Source organism: Poecile atricapillus, chromosome 3 (assembly GCF_030490865.1).
Source record: "Poecile atricapillus isolate bPoeAtr1 chromosome 3, bPoeAtr1.hap1, whole genome shotgun sequence".
NCBI classification, from domain to species: Eukaryota; Metazoa; Chordata; class Aves; order Passeriformes; family Paridae; genus Poecile; species Poecile atricapillus.
Genome location: NC_081251.1, coordinates 106,645,613 through 106,662,541, shown reverse-complemented (window position 1 = coordinate 106,662,541; position 16,929 = coordinate 106,645,613). Strand labels below are relative to the sequence as shown.

At 38.7% G+C, this 16,929-nt stretch overlaps 1 protein-coding gene across 14 annotated transcripts in view; it reads right to left on the bottom strand.

Moving 5' to 3' along the window:
• Positions 1-16,929, bottom strand: part of EHBP1 (EH domain binding protein 1) — a 207,987-nt gene that overhangs the window by 116,956 nt on the left and 74,102 nt on the right. For all 14 annotated transcript variants that reach the window (XR_009277165.1, XM_058834762.1, XM_058834763.1 and 11 more), the window contains exons 6-8: positions 12,836-13,017; positions 10,832-10,971; positions 3,964-4,086 (exon numbers count right to left, since the gene is read on the bottom strand). Coding sequence is in view for 13 of the 14 variants with exons in the window: in XM_058834762.1 (XP_058690745.1) it covers positions 3,964-4,086; positions 10,832-10,971; positions 12,836-13,017 (445 nt within the window). In the remaining variant the exon portion in view is untranslated. The remainder of the gene's footprint in view (positions 1-3,963; positions 4,087-10,831; positions 10,972-12,835; positions 13,018-16,929) is intronic.

The following is a 16,929-nucleotide window of genomic DNA, read 5'->3' as shown; positions in this document are numbered from 1 at the left end:
TGCACTGTAACACTGTTTTCATTTTCAGTGTAAAACGTGCTGCAGGGAGCTCAGAAGTCCACACACAAGGTGATGAAATACACTGCTGAAGAAAATGGTAATCTAAATGACAGAGGGTGCCAGCAAAGAGTTCTTCATGTCTTGTGTGTGTTGTATAGGTTATATACAACTTAAAAATTTGTATTCCCCCGAAAATTAAAAAAAATATCTGGAGTGATAAAAGTGTGCTATGGTTTTCTACTTTCATTTGTTGTACATGCTGACTTCCCCGAGTAAATACTTTGCACAGAAATTAACTGATTTTATAATGTTGTACTGTGGCTAAAAATCCAAAAGGCAGTCCTCATATTATCATGTAAAGATTGTCTAGTATAAAGCTGTAGAGATACACTGTTCAAAGAGATTATTTTTTGATTTTCCCAGATTTCTAATGTCTAGCTGACCTAGTAGATATAGAGGGAATAAGCCTCAATTTGACATGTCAGCCAAGAAACATATCTGACAATTTTTTGGAGGTGAGTTGTTCATATGCACATTCACTCTGCTGTGTGTGTAAAATCATTGACACTGAGCACTTCTTAAATCCCAGCAGCATCCAGAGCCAGCTTGCTGATGACCCTCTGCCACGCACCACACCTACAGCGTGCACACGGGTGCTGGAAACATTCACGCCTTTAGTTTCTCTCCACCCCACATTCCCAGGGTTAAGTGATTAGGGGATTAGGAAGATAGAGGGAAAGTAGCTGGTTTGTGAACAGGCACAAGAAATATCTGTCTAGGAAACAAGTATATACTGGCAAGTAATCCTCCTTTGTCTTTGAGTGACTGTCAATACATACATATTCATACTCTGGGTGACTCTGCGCACACACACTACAGGCTTGATAGGAATATCCTAGGAATATCTCTGCCAAATAGCACATCATGCCTCCTCACATCTGATGGCAAAGTAGTCAGGAAAGGAGGCTCCAGCTGGCTGCTCTGCACGTCTTGGGGAAATTAAGTAACAAATTCTACAGAAGACTCTGAACTTTCGCAAAGTCTAAGTTCCAGATTATGCCTTGTCCAGATAAAAAGATAAAGAGACTAACATGTAAGTGAACAGAAAAATACTTCATCCCTGCACACAATAAAAAGTTAATCTCTTGATTTAAGCAGATCACAAGACAAGTGAAACAGGTAATGTGACTCTTTAAGCCTGTAGGAGAAAGTCTGCCTTAAACTCCTGAACCTCTGTCATGCTCTCGAGCTTCTGGGGTGGCCACCAAAAAGGTTACATTCACTTCGGGATGCAAAAGCAAACAAGCAGGCAGTCTCAAAGAGCTTCCTAGAAAGAGATGGCAGTAAAAGAAGTTCCATTGAGGTCTCAGAATAAAAGAATCATGAGTGAATAATGGGACACAAACAGGGCAGCCTTCAGCAGTTGGGCAACAGGATGAGAACAGCTACGATATTGCGTAGCCTCAAAATGCATTTCAAAACAAAGGGAAATCTCAAAATGGTAATGTCTAGGTGCTCCCCATAGAGACACTGATCCAACTAACCACAGAAACACAGAGCAGACTCCTACTGTTGCTGAAGACCAAAACCATCTTCTTTAATTTGCCTCAGCACCATTTTTTTCTCCCCCTCAACTTTCTGTGGAGGAAGAGGACTGGAGGAAAGGCATATGTCAAGAAGGCCAAGCAAGGTAATGGGAACACAACCAGTTCCCATTATAGGGACAAGACAGGTCTGGAGTGGAAGAACCAGTGATTCTCAGAGGTGTCTGAGGTAAAAAGAAGGATCCCTTGGGAGCCACTCATCAAAACATAATAGCTTTAAAAATGCCACACCAGATGTCCAACTCTTTGTCTGACAGGCTGGAATTACTCTTTCAGCTGATCTTTCACATCTTTCAGCCTGGTTTAGTGCTCCAGGAAGACACTGTCACATGAACCTTATTGAAGGTCCACTCCTCCCAAATAAAAAACGCTTTATGACACAGTAGGAAGAATCCAGTGACACCCTGTTTATCCCAGTCACTGTCCTGTTATGGTATGTTGACTGCTGCATGGCAGTGACTGTGTGGGAGTAATACTTGGTATTCACACACCCAATAACTCAGCGCTGCTGCCCACAGCTGTAGATGGGACCCAAGAGTCTGATCACAGAGACTGCCCCAAGTACACAGAACAGACCCAGAGAAATGGAAACGTGTTCACACCTCTGACTGAAGATTACTGTAAAGGCAGATGTCACCAAAAGAATCACAAACAACTGAAAAAAACATTCCCCCGATATGCTGAGAGTGTTTTAGGAAGGTAAGCAGGCTGATGTCTTGGATGTAGGCTGCTCATAATGAGCTTGCTACAAGTTATCAAGCTACTCCAGTAGTAAGAAATAATACCAACTGTTTCTCTCTGTCCCCAAGAGGAGAAAGAGTGACTGCATTTTGTGGCCAGAACACCCACTGCTTTCTTCCAGAATGGGTTCTCTCTGGAAAGGAAAGAAAAGCTGGGTTTGGAAAATCAATTTAGGTAGGATGGGACTTATACAGCTTTTTCCATGGAGAAGGGAGCTCTCCTTTCTGAAGCAGAAAGGAGGAAAGGAACATAGGCTGAATCTCTTGGAGCAACTTTTTTATGGACTACCAGAGGGATTTATATTCCCACTTATTCTGTTTCCTTCCATGATCCTAAGGGAATTCACTGTCAAGGGACAGACAGGAAAGCCAAAGATTAGGACACCAGAACCTAAACCTAAATTGGTATCTACAAAGCTGAAACAATTCACTTCTGCAGCTCTAGATAAACCTGACAACTTTATAAGAGGGAGAAGGTGCCCAGGATAGTGGCTTTATGGCTTCAGTTGCCAAATACAGAAGATAGTGCAATGTCCCTGTTTCAGAAATACAAGCTGTGAGTCACACCACAGCCAAAGTATGACAGGACTTGATCCCCACCCACATCATTCTCTGTGGACTCTGAAGGCAGAAAAACTTTGTTGTGAGTAAACATTCAGCTTGTCCAAAGAAAGTGAGTGACCAAAGGTGGAAACTACAGCTTGGAAACCCATTCTCTTTGACCTGACCTTAGAAATCCCCTGGATGCACCCTGGGCTGCTCCTGCTCAGTGTGGTTCTTCTCCACTGCCATAACAGAGTGACTTGGAATTTTCTGTAGGAAGAAAAGTCCTGGAGCTTTGAACAGGAAAGGTTGAGTACAGCTTCAAACTTGGGAATTAACTATGAATTGGCCTTTTGAGCAACTGCAAGCTAGAAGTGAAACATCCAGCAGATGGGAGCCTGCATATCCGGGCATGGAGTTGAGGACAGCAGAGATGTTTGCTGTCCTGGTGCTCCCTTCTGGCCTCACGGCCAAAATCTTATCAGATTAAAAATTTACAGGGGTTGTACATCTCACCCAAATGGAACAAGAATGGGCATGTCAGTCTGGAAAGGGGATTAACACCTAGCATGTGGTGCAAGGCACAATGCCAGAAGGCTTAACTGAGGAAGCTATAAAAGCAAAAAAAAAAGGAAGAATAAAAGAGGGAAAATTAAATTGTAATAATGAAGATTAGTGCTAACCAAGAATAGCTGTGATGCAGAAGATTGCAGTGAAGGAAATTATCATAGAAACCATCACCCACGTGGAGCAGGGTTGTCTGACAGAATGTGTTGCTTATTCATACCACATAAGGTGAGTACTAGTAACACACCTGATAGGTCTAAAAGTCTCTGCTTCAACTGGTAGCCCCCAGTGGCAAATACACAGAATGCACCTCAATACAAAGGGTGTGCCTCAAAGGATAAATTAATTTTCTAGTGGCAACTGGATCATTGCTATTGCTACCTCAGTGCTATATGAAATAATTGTATTTAATCAATTAAAATTTTACATTTCTAGCCCTACAGAAATAAAAATCACGTTTCACAAAGCATTTGCAAGTAGCAATGAATTATGTAAAAGAAATTCATTACCTTCTACATCAGGGTCTCCAAATGGATTTAATTCTGCTGTGTCAGGATCACCAAAAGGGTTCGTGCTGGAGTTGGCCAGGTCTTGCTCCCCTTCATCCAGAAAATTAAGCTTATTGATAAGCTCTACAAACAAATTGGAATATTGTTTTAAAAGAGATACAAACTGTTCATCCAACATATCTGGAGCTCAAAAAGCCCCGTGTCAACAGTCCCTCGAAACACTGCACCAGGGTATGGCACGAACTGCACGACTAAGTTAACACAGTCCAGTAAGTACATCAACAAAGGGGAAAAAAAAAAAGTGAAATGAATGAAACTTCTATTTTCTGATCAGAACATTATGTAACAGAAATGACTTCTAAAAAAGCCTTCTCTTTTCTTCATTAAATAAACGTTGCAGAACATCTAACAAGCTAAATACAGTGTTTTTGATTATTCACATACATGCTAACTATCGGCAGGAAATTTTAATTTTTGGATGTAACGTGCACATAAAAGCAGAGAGAGGACATTTTGTCACTTTAGAAAGGTCAAGTATTACTGACTACACAACTAATGTTTTAAGCTTAGGGTCTGGTGGTTTCTCTTTCTTTTTTTATGTAATTTTTTTTCTTTCTTGTTCATTATCAGATGACAACGGAGCTGTAGCGGAGACAGGCTCTTTCTCTATCATGTTGTTACCTGTTGGATGCACTACAAATTACTGAGAGTCATGCTGGGTGGAAGCACAGAGATAAAACTGACAGCTGAATACAGGCAGGAGTCAAAAGGTAATGGGTCACAGTAAATACAATCAGAAACAGAAAGAAAGGATGAAAGCTCATAGACCTTCAGAGGAACTGGCTGATTTAGCTGAAGGCATATTTGCTCGCTTTATGCAGTCATCTTGATCTTCATCTAAGCTGCTCAGAGCATTCAACTGGTTTACAATTTCTGTAAATAGAAGCCAGTCAAGACAAATGTAAGGCAAGGGCATTTAATGAAACAGAAGTGGAACGAACACTGTTACCAGAAAGAGAGAGCGAGGGAGAGAGGGTAAAAGAATAGATTTAGAACGAATCCTTACAATTATATAACTACAGCAAAGTACCTGTGTAGGTGCTTCAGGGATAATTTAACATGAAACCCAGTTAACAAGACATAAACAAAACCTAGCCAGGTTATGGTGTCAGCAACAATAGTTAGTTTTATGAGGATGAGTATTATGCACATCAGTTGAAAATTTAGATAGATGCACTAGATATAATTTAAAGATTTTTCCTGCTCATGAAGAAAACCTGAATATTAAACATTGTCAATCAACACAAACCAGCCTCCCCACCCCACCCCAGGATAAACAATTTCTCTCTCTCCCAAACCCATAAGGTTACAGAAAACTAACCTATACAACATGCATTTTTATGTTTTCTTTTTTTTTAATTTATATACACACTCTAATTGTTTAATATTTATGATTAGTCATCATTACATTCTGACCTATGACAAGCTGAATTTACCTAAGTAGTTCTAAAATACATGATCAGTATGTACCAGGAGAATGCAAACTGAATGTACATATCAGTTGAATTTTCATTGTCATACTACATAAGTAGTACCTTGCTGTTTGTTAAAATCCTATTTCACCTTCTGTCCATAATGGAGAGCTTTGAATTGCCATGAACTAGCGATTTTTAAAATGTGTTAATGTTTGATTCTAGTCAAGATGGGGAAGACTCCATAATTCTGGAAGGCAAGAAACAAAAAAACAACTAGTTCTGAGAGGCTTCTGGCCTAAGGGGAAAAATTCCTCTCTGCTCCCCCCTAACGAAATCCCATCCACAGCATCTGACAAATGGAGCTTCTGTAGTAATGGGGATTGTGAGCCTGGGGCATCTCTGAGAGACCTGAGCGTAAGTTTCTGTGGAGAAGGGACAGCCTTCCTCATCCTTCCAGATGACAAAGAGGCAAGAGAAACCTGTGCAGGAGAGATGATCCTGCTTGTGGAGTATCACTGCCCCACTGACAGTCTTTTTCATCTCCTGTCTTTTCCCAGTGAAATAAATGATGCCTTCTGGTGTCACCAGTGAAGTTAAAGCTTCATGCCAGTCATTCTTGTATTTCCTTTAAAGTTTAATTTCTTGCCTACAGAAGTTACCTCTCAATAACACTTTTAGTTTACTGCTGCTTTGAACTTGACTTTTTCTCATCTGACTTTTGTTTGGGAAAGCAAAATTTTGTCTTTATTCAGTGAACTGGTTTTAAACAGCAATATATTGAACTTGGGTAAAAATTGAGTAGTATCCTGACTGTCCCAATGCATGCTGGTGTTCATGGCCACTCAGAATTTCCTAGTCAGGGGGGCTGCTTCTTGGTTTTTTTATAGCTGACACACTGACACCCCTCCTGATTTCATGCCTTCAAAGAACCTGAAGCCCAAAGCAGACCAGAACCTGATAATATTTCTGTCACATGGATAAAAAGTGACTTTGGCAAATTTAAATGGTTTTGCAAAGACGATCTAAAAATTACCAAGGAAAATTACCTCCTCTGCCAATATCTACTGGACATCCTAAATGCTGACAGTGACAAACCTCAAGCAGAATTCCTCTGTAATGCACCTCCCACCTGATCCTGACCTTAAAGCATAAATGTGCTTACATGGGATTACACTTATATCTGTCTACACAGAGTTAACTTAATCATCCTCACTTCCTTATTTTTGGCTCCAAAATACAAGACTATTATCCTAAAAAATAACATGAAAACTACCCCAAAACTTAGCTTTCTCAATAATAAACCATACATACACCTGAGAAGTCTGCATAATGAAATACTATCTTCTGGGAATTTTTAAGACTTGAGATAGACAATGGAACATATTTTTCTGTATTCAAATAAAACAGAGATGACCTCATAAAACAGCAGTACTAACGAATTAGTAGTTAAAAACAGGCTCAGATGCTGACATGATTTACAATTTATTATGTCAGCATGTGAAAAAAAAAAACAAACCCAAAACAATTATAATTCAGTTTTTATTGTCAGAAAATAACAAATTAAGTTCAGAGCTTTAAAAAGAGGGAGTTCTTTGATGTGGTCTGAATCACCTGGTCTTATCTGCCAACCTAAACACCCATATGCACTACAATGTTTCTCATTACAATATTAAATGGTTTATGTCATATTTTGGAGTATGGAAATGGTAGGTTGGAGATTTATATCCTATATTATCTTTTATAAATCTCATTATCTACAAACACACATTAGCTTGTTCTACAAGTATGTCACATAAATCACTGGTTTGGTTTTTGGGGTTTTTTTAATTCTTCTCTCTTTCTTTTTTATTTTTTTCCAAGCAGCTTGGTGATCCTGACAAAGGAAAAGAGGAAATATACTACAAGCTGTCAGGAGAGATATGTTTTTTTTTAAATTGCAAAAAAGGGTTACACATATTGTTATCCAGAAGCTTGCTCTTGAAACATGCTGGGATTCAGACTCCTGCAATAGGTAGCACATGGGCACATTGCTGATTCCATGTGGTGCCCCAGGACAGCCACTGTGCTCCTGGGCAGATGGAGCAGGAGGCAGCTATTAACCCCAGCATGAGGTTCTAATTAGGAATTAAAACATTAAGAGAAGCAACATATTTATTACTGCCCTGTTTGTGAGTTGTGAGGCACATTTTCTTCAAGCATGAGATGTGTTCCACTGAAGACTAAGGACGGGATAATTCTGGAAAGTTTAAATCCATGTATATTGACAGTGTAGAAACTAAATATTTGAAAATTAATTCATGGCAACAAACAATTTTCAGCTTCACACAGGACAGCTGGGGGAGATACAGCTTTTACACATGAAAATTTTCAACAAGAAATACTGGGAAGGAGGAGGGGGAAAGCCTGAGAAGGAGGGAGATTTTTCCAAGTGAAAGTAATGATTGGAAAGGAAAACATCTTTCAATCTGGTCAGTTGTATGGCAACAGTTCCATGTGGACCACCCCAAATTCCACAGTGCTTTTGAGGTCAGTCAGTATTGCATCACCTACTTCATAGCTGAAGAAACAGAGGCACAGATACCTACTCAAAGTTAAGCAACCCATCAAGGAAGAGAAGCAGCATTTCCTAACTCACCTGCACCATCTAGAGCCCCACACAGCAGACCTCCCTTGTTCTCCCAGCACTGGATGTATATGTTCATCTATGAAACTGCAACTTCGGCACAATGAAAAAAAAAACCCACAAACAAAACCAACAAAAATTTTTGTACATTGCAAAAAGAAACAGTGTCTGATAAAAGACTTGCAGCACCTCTTGCAACCTTGGGAACGATAACTTTTAAGCCATCAAGCCATCCCTTGTTTCTGTGAGAAAACCTGGAGTCAAAGATAGGAGAACAATCTTTGTTCTCCTATCTTTGACTCCTCTTTGCTACCTGCACTTTACTTTTCCAAGCCCAATTACAAACATGAGCTGTGTGCTGCTCCCATCGTTCCTGTGAGGTGTTACAGGCAGTATCCCTGTTTTACAGTTGGGAAAACAGGCGCACCAAGGTGAGGGATTTGCCGCGGGGCACTCTGAGTCAGTGAAGCATTCCAGCTCCTCAGCTGCCAACACCCAACACAGCACAAGAGGAGAAAATGTTGGTAGCAGCAAGCTTTTAAAAGGGTTATGTAACTTCCTCAATTAACTTTATGGTATTCTGTGAACGCTGTTTTTGAAAGAGTTCTTGGCTACATCAGTTTTGTTAATTTCCTTCTTTCTAAACTTTTTCCTGCTTTTCTACAATGATTCCTACCTCTTTCTCCCTTGCTTCCTCAGCTCTTCTCCTGGCTTTCCCCATTCATTATATTTATTACAGGAGTCACTGCAATTGCCAATGAAATCAGTCTTGAACACATGTTGAAATAGATACTTTACATCTTATTTATTAATGTTTACTTACAGCCCAATGTTTTATGTTCTCCCATTTGCTTGGGAAATTGCATGTACTCGTTCCCCTTCAACATCCCTCTCCATCCCAAAGGAGGGAAAAGCTAGCCAGGCTCATAAAGCAACTTAGCTGCTGTTACCAACATAAGAAGAAAAAGTCCAAGGCTGACCTTCCCCACATCATGATTCATTTACAAAAAGACCAACTCAATGCTCCCATCTTGTACAGTGAGAAAACAGTATCAGAGCAGGCTGAGCAAGGCACAGAAATTGTGTATTCCAGAAGTATTTATTACATCTGCCTTTCAAGGAGGTATTGTTAATTTTCAACAGATCATTTTGGCCTTTGCAATAGCAGGTGGAAAAGCTGAAATGACTCTGAAATAGCTTGTGCTGCACATCAGCCACCTCCCCCTCCCCATCTATCTGCAGGGATGTTCACTCCATACCCAAAGGATAGTAGACAGCCTAGTGTAAACTAGATCAGATTTTTGCCTCTTTAGGGATCATTTGTAGCCTTGTTGAATGCTGCAAAAACAAGTGTTGAGAAGCAAGAGCCGATGCTTTTCACTTGCTGTCCTTCTGCATATGGGTTTTGTAGTCCTCAACGCAGTACCCAGGCTGATCCTAACAAAACCCTTGAGCCCAGGAGTTTCTATAGACTGTACATTACCTCCCCTTAATTTGGCCTACTCTGGATTATCCAATGGCCTGGTGAACGTCAGGTTTTGTTTGAAGTTGTGATCTGATTTATTCTGGTTACACTGGGAAAGAAGTCGATGTTGTAGAATGATTTCAGTGTGACCAGACTGGTATATCTCTGCTCCTTCACCAAGAATACATTATCTTGGTTTCTCAGATATTTCATTCCAGACTTTCCATTATGCTCTGTGCCAGACACATATAGCATAACTAGAGATTTGGCCAGGGTAAAAAATGTTTAATTGAATATGTAAAGCATACAGAAAACATATTTGCATCCTTTCACAACACTAAATGTAACTAAGTAATAACTGCTTCAGGCTGAACCTTTTGATTGCAACGAAAGCTCAAAAAGAAGTGATGAAAGTAATGTTTCATAACAGCGAACCAATGTTTCTCTGAATTTTCAAGAACAGATTGACAATTCACTTCTCTGCTTGGGATGCTCTTCCCCCACTTTGGAGAAGGATCCCTTTATTTCAGACATTTTAAAAGAGCGTTGGAAGTTATAAAGTCTGGCACCAGAAGTTAATTTTCTTTTCCTGATTCTTTACACAAAGAGCTCCTACAGAACCCATCTGGAGCAATACTACACACTGATCTCTACCAACAATTTAACACCATCTCATCCTGATCTGACTTGCCTCGATTAGTTCAGCTATCCTGGACACACTAAGCATTTTCATCAGCAATTCAAATGTGGTTACACTATCTCACTTCAAACAACTTCACTATCAAATTCATTAAAGTCCTTTAACAGCCTCCTGATTTCTTTTCTGTGAGATATCCCCACCCAAAAGGCAGCAATATGAAGCCTGGAATTGCCATGTTATTGAGCAGAACCTCAGCATCTGTCCATGGCACAACTCATTTCGCAGTTATTCTCACAAACTGCCTTCATCATTTCACTTGAGCCTCTCCTCTTGTCTTCTTGCTCACTGACCCTTTCCCTCCGCTTTTTCTGCTCCTCTGTTCACACTGGTTCTTTGCTTCCCTAAAATGCTACCTATTTAGTCAATTCTCTCCAAAAAACAGGACACACAGATGCAAACCAACACTCTTGGATTCATAATCCAAGCTTCATTGAGTTATGGATGGGTTCCCCTTCAATCAAGCTATCCTAAATATTGTTTTGGTCGTTAGGATTTTCTTAAAGTGAAATAAAAATACAGCGTAAGGATAAAAACCATGAGACAATTAAAACATGGGACAATTAGCAAAAGAAACTATATTTTACAATGCCTGTGGCAAAACCAACCTGTAATTTTTGCAGCCTTTTCCTCTTGATTCACTCTGTTTTCTTCATCTTCTTCATTGTCTTCCTCAAAATCATCTAGGTTACCAATATCAGCTTGTTTCATACTCATCAAACTAGCCAGGCTTTGCATGTCTTCATCCCTAAATAAAAAACATTACATCAGGGACTAAAATGCAGCTTGTTAATACCACATCTAATATTACTACATTCTTTAAAATTCTTTAAATATTTTCATGTTTTCTTCATGGAGATCTATGATATCAGATCTGATCTTGAATATAGTGAAAAAAAAATAATACACTCATAAATATATATCAATTACTGAAGGGAAAGTTTTAAATTATCAAAATTGTAAAGGGTAAAAAAAATCCTGCTTTGCATCAAGAGCTACCTTAACAACTGCTTCCTAAATTTTTAGGCCAGCCCAGAAAGGCTGGTAAATGCTTGCCTGGTCTGCTTTGGTTAAACTGAAAATGCTTGGTCAGACCTACTGCCCACATGCTGCATGCAGTATCTACATTCATTCCTAACTCCTGATGCTGCTACAGAAATTAAAATCCCTTTTCTAAATATCTGAAATTATTAACAAGATCAAAAGGCAGTGTCTATTTACACATACTGGAAATGCTCCAATGCTTTCATAAAGAGCAGGTTTTTCACATCCCTTGTTCAGGGTACTATGAAAGCCCTGTCAATAACTTGCAATCTACCTGACTTACAGTCTTCAGTCTGAAACCTACCAATTTCCATGGGAAGAAGATACATGCAAACCTAAATGGATCCATTTTTACAAATTATGGCCTCAAAACCCAGTAACAGCATAATATAGCTATTTAATGTATAGTTCATGGATGCTGGTTGCTCCAAAAAAAGTTTAAGTGCATATCAGCTGCTGACTTCTTCCATCCTCATTTTCAGCTGCATTTTAACCATGTTAAATCACACCTAAATACTTCAAAAATATCTTTTTTATATGGTATGCCAAGATGTGGTTTACAACAGGTTAGTCAGAGAGGGGAAACAGTCATAGGAATTAATAGTAAGGAATGCATCTGTGGCTTTCAAAGCATGCAGATAAAATAATTTTTGTGTCAAAATGTTTTAACATGGCAGCCTGGAAAGTAATTCATGCAATGTTTCTTGGGCATATATTGCAGTGGGCAATGTCTAAAAATGCATTCAGAATACTGAAAGCCAGAAGTAAACTGTTAGTCTTTTGGAAAGGAAAAGAAATTTAGGAAGAGGCAGAAGAACCATTAGAACAGCTTCCCCATCTACCTCTTCTTATTCTGCCATTCTCACACTGCCATACTCTAGAGACAGAAAGGCAAAACAAAACTACCCTAGCTGAAACTAGGACTGTGACAAACAATCCATTCTCCAACCACATGAATATCCAACACCTAGAATCTGACAGAAACTGCAGGAAAGGTTACAGCATCTGCAAAAATAATCTGTATCCTCTGCCCTCTAAAGGCCATTGAAATAAGGGACAGAACCAAGTGAGTGAGTCAAGGAAGTGGTAATCAGAGCCCAAAAGAACTCTTTCCACAGGATGTTCTTGTGTCAGCCCAAAATCTTAACTCTGACTCCACCCTCCCTCACCTTCCAACTGGCTTTGTCCTTATTGCATTCTTTGTGAAATATCAGTGGGCTCCCTTGAAATCTGCCAAGGGTATTGTTGAACATACACATGCACATTAAACACACACTTCCACTCATTTCAGACCTGTAGATAGTTTTAAACTGTTGTTAGTTAAAATGTCTGTAAGAGTAAAGCACAAGCCATTTGTCTCTGAAGAACACAAGGCTGAAAACAGAGTAAGAAACAACTTTTACTCAGTTAAGAAACCAAGTATGGCAAGAATGATAGGTATGCTAAAGGATACTCTCAAATTCCACCATTCTATATAGAAAGAGCTCTTTATCCAAAGGATTCTTTGAAAAGCAACACAAAGCAGGCTATCTGGTTTTTAAAAAAAACCCCAACAAACAACAACTTACGTGGCTTTTCCTTCCCTCAGGAAAATACAAGATAAGGAGAACTGTAGTGTGGCAGATACCACTTTCTTAGACAAAGGCTTGAATTTTAACCTGACATCTGTCTGTGTAGGCATGGGGCTGGCATATTGCTTCATGTTGATGCTGCTGGTGGCAAGCGCTTTTCTACGTCCAGAAGGAGATTCCTGAAAGCAAAAGAGAAACAAAGCTAATGTAAAAGGTGTTGTTACTCTAAAACCTGCATGTGCACAAAACAAAAAATGCACTCATTAAATCTCTAGGGGTTTTTTTGGTTTGTTTGTTTGTTGTTGTTTTTCTGTTGTTTTGTTTTGGTTTTTTGGTTTTTTTTTTTTAAACACTATGGGCCTGTCAAGTGACAGAAAACCATTTCTTAAGCTATGTCAGTCACTCATGGTGGTGGGACCTTGAACACTTTCTTAGTGCAATTGGGAAAAAAAAAGAAAGAAAAGGTTGTCCATTGTGATTAGTGGTGTTCCATGAAAAGACCTAGGATGTCTTTAATGGCTTGAGCTTGAAGCAGATCCACAGCACACATCCAGTTAAACTGCTGGGTATATATTTCCATTTCTTTTCCCAGCAAATTGGACTCACTCTGTCCAAACCTGGATAGTTCTGGAACTGGAACTGCCAGCCCATGGAAGACATGGGTTTCAACCATGCATGCATTTCTTTGCATAATGGTTTGAGGTCATCTAGTTTGTGTTCCATGCTCAAATATAATACCTGAGTATTTTTCAGAGCAGTGCTTTTTCTCATTAGTGTTGTACGTGCACTATCAAGAGTGAAAGGTTTCTGAAACTAAAGTTGACAATACTTCCAAAAACACTGATAAAAATTTTGCAAAGAAAAAATAAAGAGCAAAACAGATAAAGATAAAAGCCAAAATTTTATTTGAAAAGCCTAAGTTGTATTTCAATATGAAAGTGGTGCTTATGGTTTAACAATTCAGACTAATTCATCTAAAATGCATCTAAGAATCTACTCTCTTGTTCTAGCTAATATCAGCATCAGCAGGAAAGGGATGATTATATGTAAAAAATACTCCAGTAATGAAAAATAAAACAAAAAAACCTTGCCATTAATTCTTTTGAAAAATGTTTTCACAATAAGACTACATTTTACTGCAGTTGACAATTTGTGTTGAATAAAGAATACTAATTCAATCAAAACATTCAAGCATCCTTTTTCAAAGTACTTGACATTTCTGCCCAGTAGAATAAGTCAGAATGTAATATGTCATCCCCAAAGAATACCTTGTTTAAAAAACTAGGCCTTATCTGACAGATTATGCACAGCAATATTATACAGAACTATTAGTGCATGTAGATACCTTATGAATGAATTTCAAAAATGCATCAAACACTTGAGAAGGATTTAGGCCCTCTCAGAAGAAATACTTAAGAATATGCAAATACTCTCAGCTGAATCAAGTTGAACAGATGCGACTCTCACAAACAATACGAGTGCTCTTTTCCTGGCTGCAATTGTCAATCAAAGTGCAAGATTAAGGTCCAAGGTTCTGACAATGTGTAAAATGGAAAGTACAATCAGGAAGTTTCCATTATTACACAGATATAAATAATAATAATGATCTGTTATTATATCATACCTTTAGAACAACTAACATTATAACTCGTTATACCAAATGCAAGGTTTACTGCAGCGCCTGTTCAGGCATCTACACCCAACAGGATCTTAGACAACTCATCTTGGAAGATTTTGAATAGTTGATGTTGACAGTAAGATGTTGATCTTAGCAAGATCAACAGATCTTAGAACAAATCATGAATGTGGGTACTTGCTTGCAGCCTTCCAGATGCATCATTGTTCAGCCACACCATGCCTGTATTCTGATGTGCTCCTCGCAGTCTGACTATGAAAATCATTTCTCAGCAGCTGTGAATATCCCGAATTCAACGAAGATCTGGATTTATTTCCTTGTGTGGCTACAAATGCCTTCTCAGTGCTGGCTCACCTGTTATATGCACCCAATGCCATGAGAGCAACACACAGACCTCTCACCAAGTCCCTTGGGGGAAGCACCATAGGGAACACCAATATGCTTCAGTGACTCCAAAAAACAGGGGTACTTGGGGGCAGAGCTACTTTCTCTTATTACAAACACACCATCTAATCTGTTAAGTCTGTTGTGTTGTCTTCATCAAAGTGATTTTACTAAAAAAGTCAAAGCAAACATGATAAATTATCTCAATCTCCAATTCAATGGTGGTTCTGAAGAGAAAGTACACAACATTAAACTTGTAAGCATGCAAAACCTAGACACAGCTAGCAAGGCAGAAGAATTTTGAAATTATGTGAAATTACATTTTCACTTAGTATCTACTTATTGTACAAATGATCATCTTGTCATTTGCACCTTCAGATTATCTGGAGTGAATAAGAGACATGAATAAGGAAGAGACTAAGGAAAAGGAAGAGAATAAGGAAACTTCTCCCAGTGAAGATGATCATCAGCAATTCCTAACGGAATCTTCTGGTGTTAGCTGCTTCAGAGGAAAAGGGAGATGAGAATGCAGGCAGCAGTGTGCCAGGACAAAGAGAAGAAGCCAGCCATGAGCATGAAGATTTTCCTATCACTACATATCCTGATGTGCTGTGAAGAACAAGATACATTTGGCAATCAAATTCAGACTTCCTAAAAAATGAATTATTTTCATAACGTTTTTGTGGGCCAAAGACAGAAGCTGACTTTCCCATTGCCAACAAAAATCCAAATTTGTACATTTATCATACAAAATAAACCCTCAAATAAAAAAAAAATAGGCAGTGTCTGATCTTTCAAGTCTTATTTTGCTGCACATGCAAGTTTAAGAATATCCGCCTACTCTTCCAGAAAGTGAAGTCTGTTAGAAGTTTTCCAATGTTTTCTCCTTTTAAGCTTTACAATTTTGGCCTTACACGCTTTTAGCTACATAAGTAGATCTTTTAAGGTACAAAATCTATTTGTACCTTAAAAGAATATTCTCAAGCTGCTTAGGTCCATGACTGATTTCCCAATGGATTGTTTTCTTCTCTCACACAACCAATTTCCAAAAAATTGTCTTTAAATGTCAGACCATGATATAACAACTTCTTACAAAGATTGTAGCATTTTCTTCCAAAAAACCTACATGCTTCCTGTAGCAGAATCTGAGTTACTCCAGAAACACAGGGACATTTTGTTGCAAGGTAACTCTTAAATTGGCAGGGGTAAAATAATCCAAGAATGGAGTAGACAGAAAAAGCTGAGCAGTAAACTGGAATGAGTCATTCCAAAGAGAAGCCCACTTAGGTAGGATACTCTGGTCTGGTGTTTACTTGTGTCTCATATGACCATGTGGAAAGTCAAGCAGGAATCCCAGTGCAAATGTTTTAATTGCTCAGCTTTCCTGCTTTTGCCTATATAATCAAAGTTTAAACTGTGTAAGGCTCTGTTATGCCTCCAGGTGTTTTGCATTCATGTGACTACCAGGGCTGCCACATCCTGTTTTGTGAAAGGGTGGCATGAAAAGTCAATTTTGAAGTCACAAGAGAGAAACAATCCAAAGCAATAATAAAAGAAGTGACAAAATGCAACACTTAATAGTGAAGACTGAGCACATTCTGTAAGGAAACAGCAATTTGAAAACCCTGTACTTTTAAGAAAGGTGATGCATTATGTAAATAAAATCAGCTATGATATCTGAATGTTGCAGAAAGACAGAAGATAACATACAATGCCAGTAAAATACAAATACCTCTATGTTATCTTCCAGCTCAAACATCCTACTGAGACTGAGAATGGGCACTGCTGAACTAATAAGAGAATAGGTGGAGCATTGGTTAACAACCATTTTTTGCTGTTTCATATTTGTTACTATATAGTTTTCTAACAAGTGAAACAGCACACTGAAAAAAAAAAAAAGGTGTCATTCTCCTAGAAATCATTAATAAATTATTAAAAATATAACTACTTGGCATGTTAGCAGGAACTACAGCAGGCCTATCTTCTTGCACAACAGAATAATGGCTGTGTTGGGTCAATTAAACATACACTCATACAGGCTCTGAGAAACCTGCATAGTATTTAAAAGTAC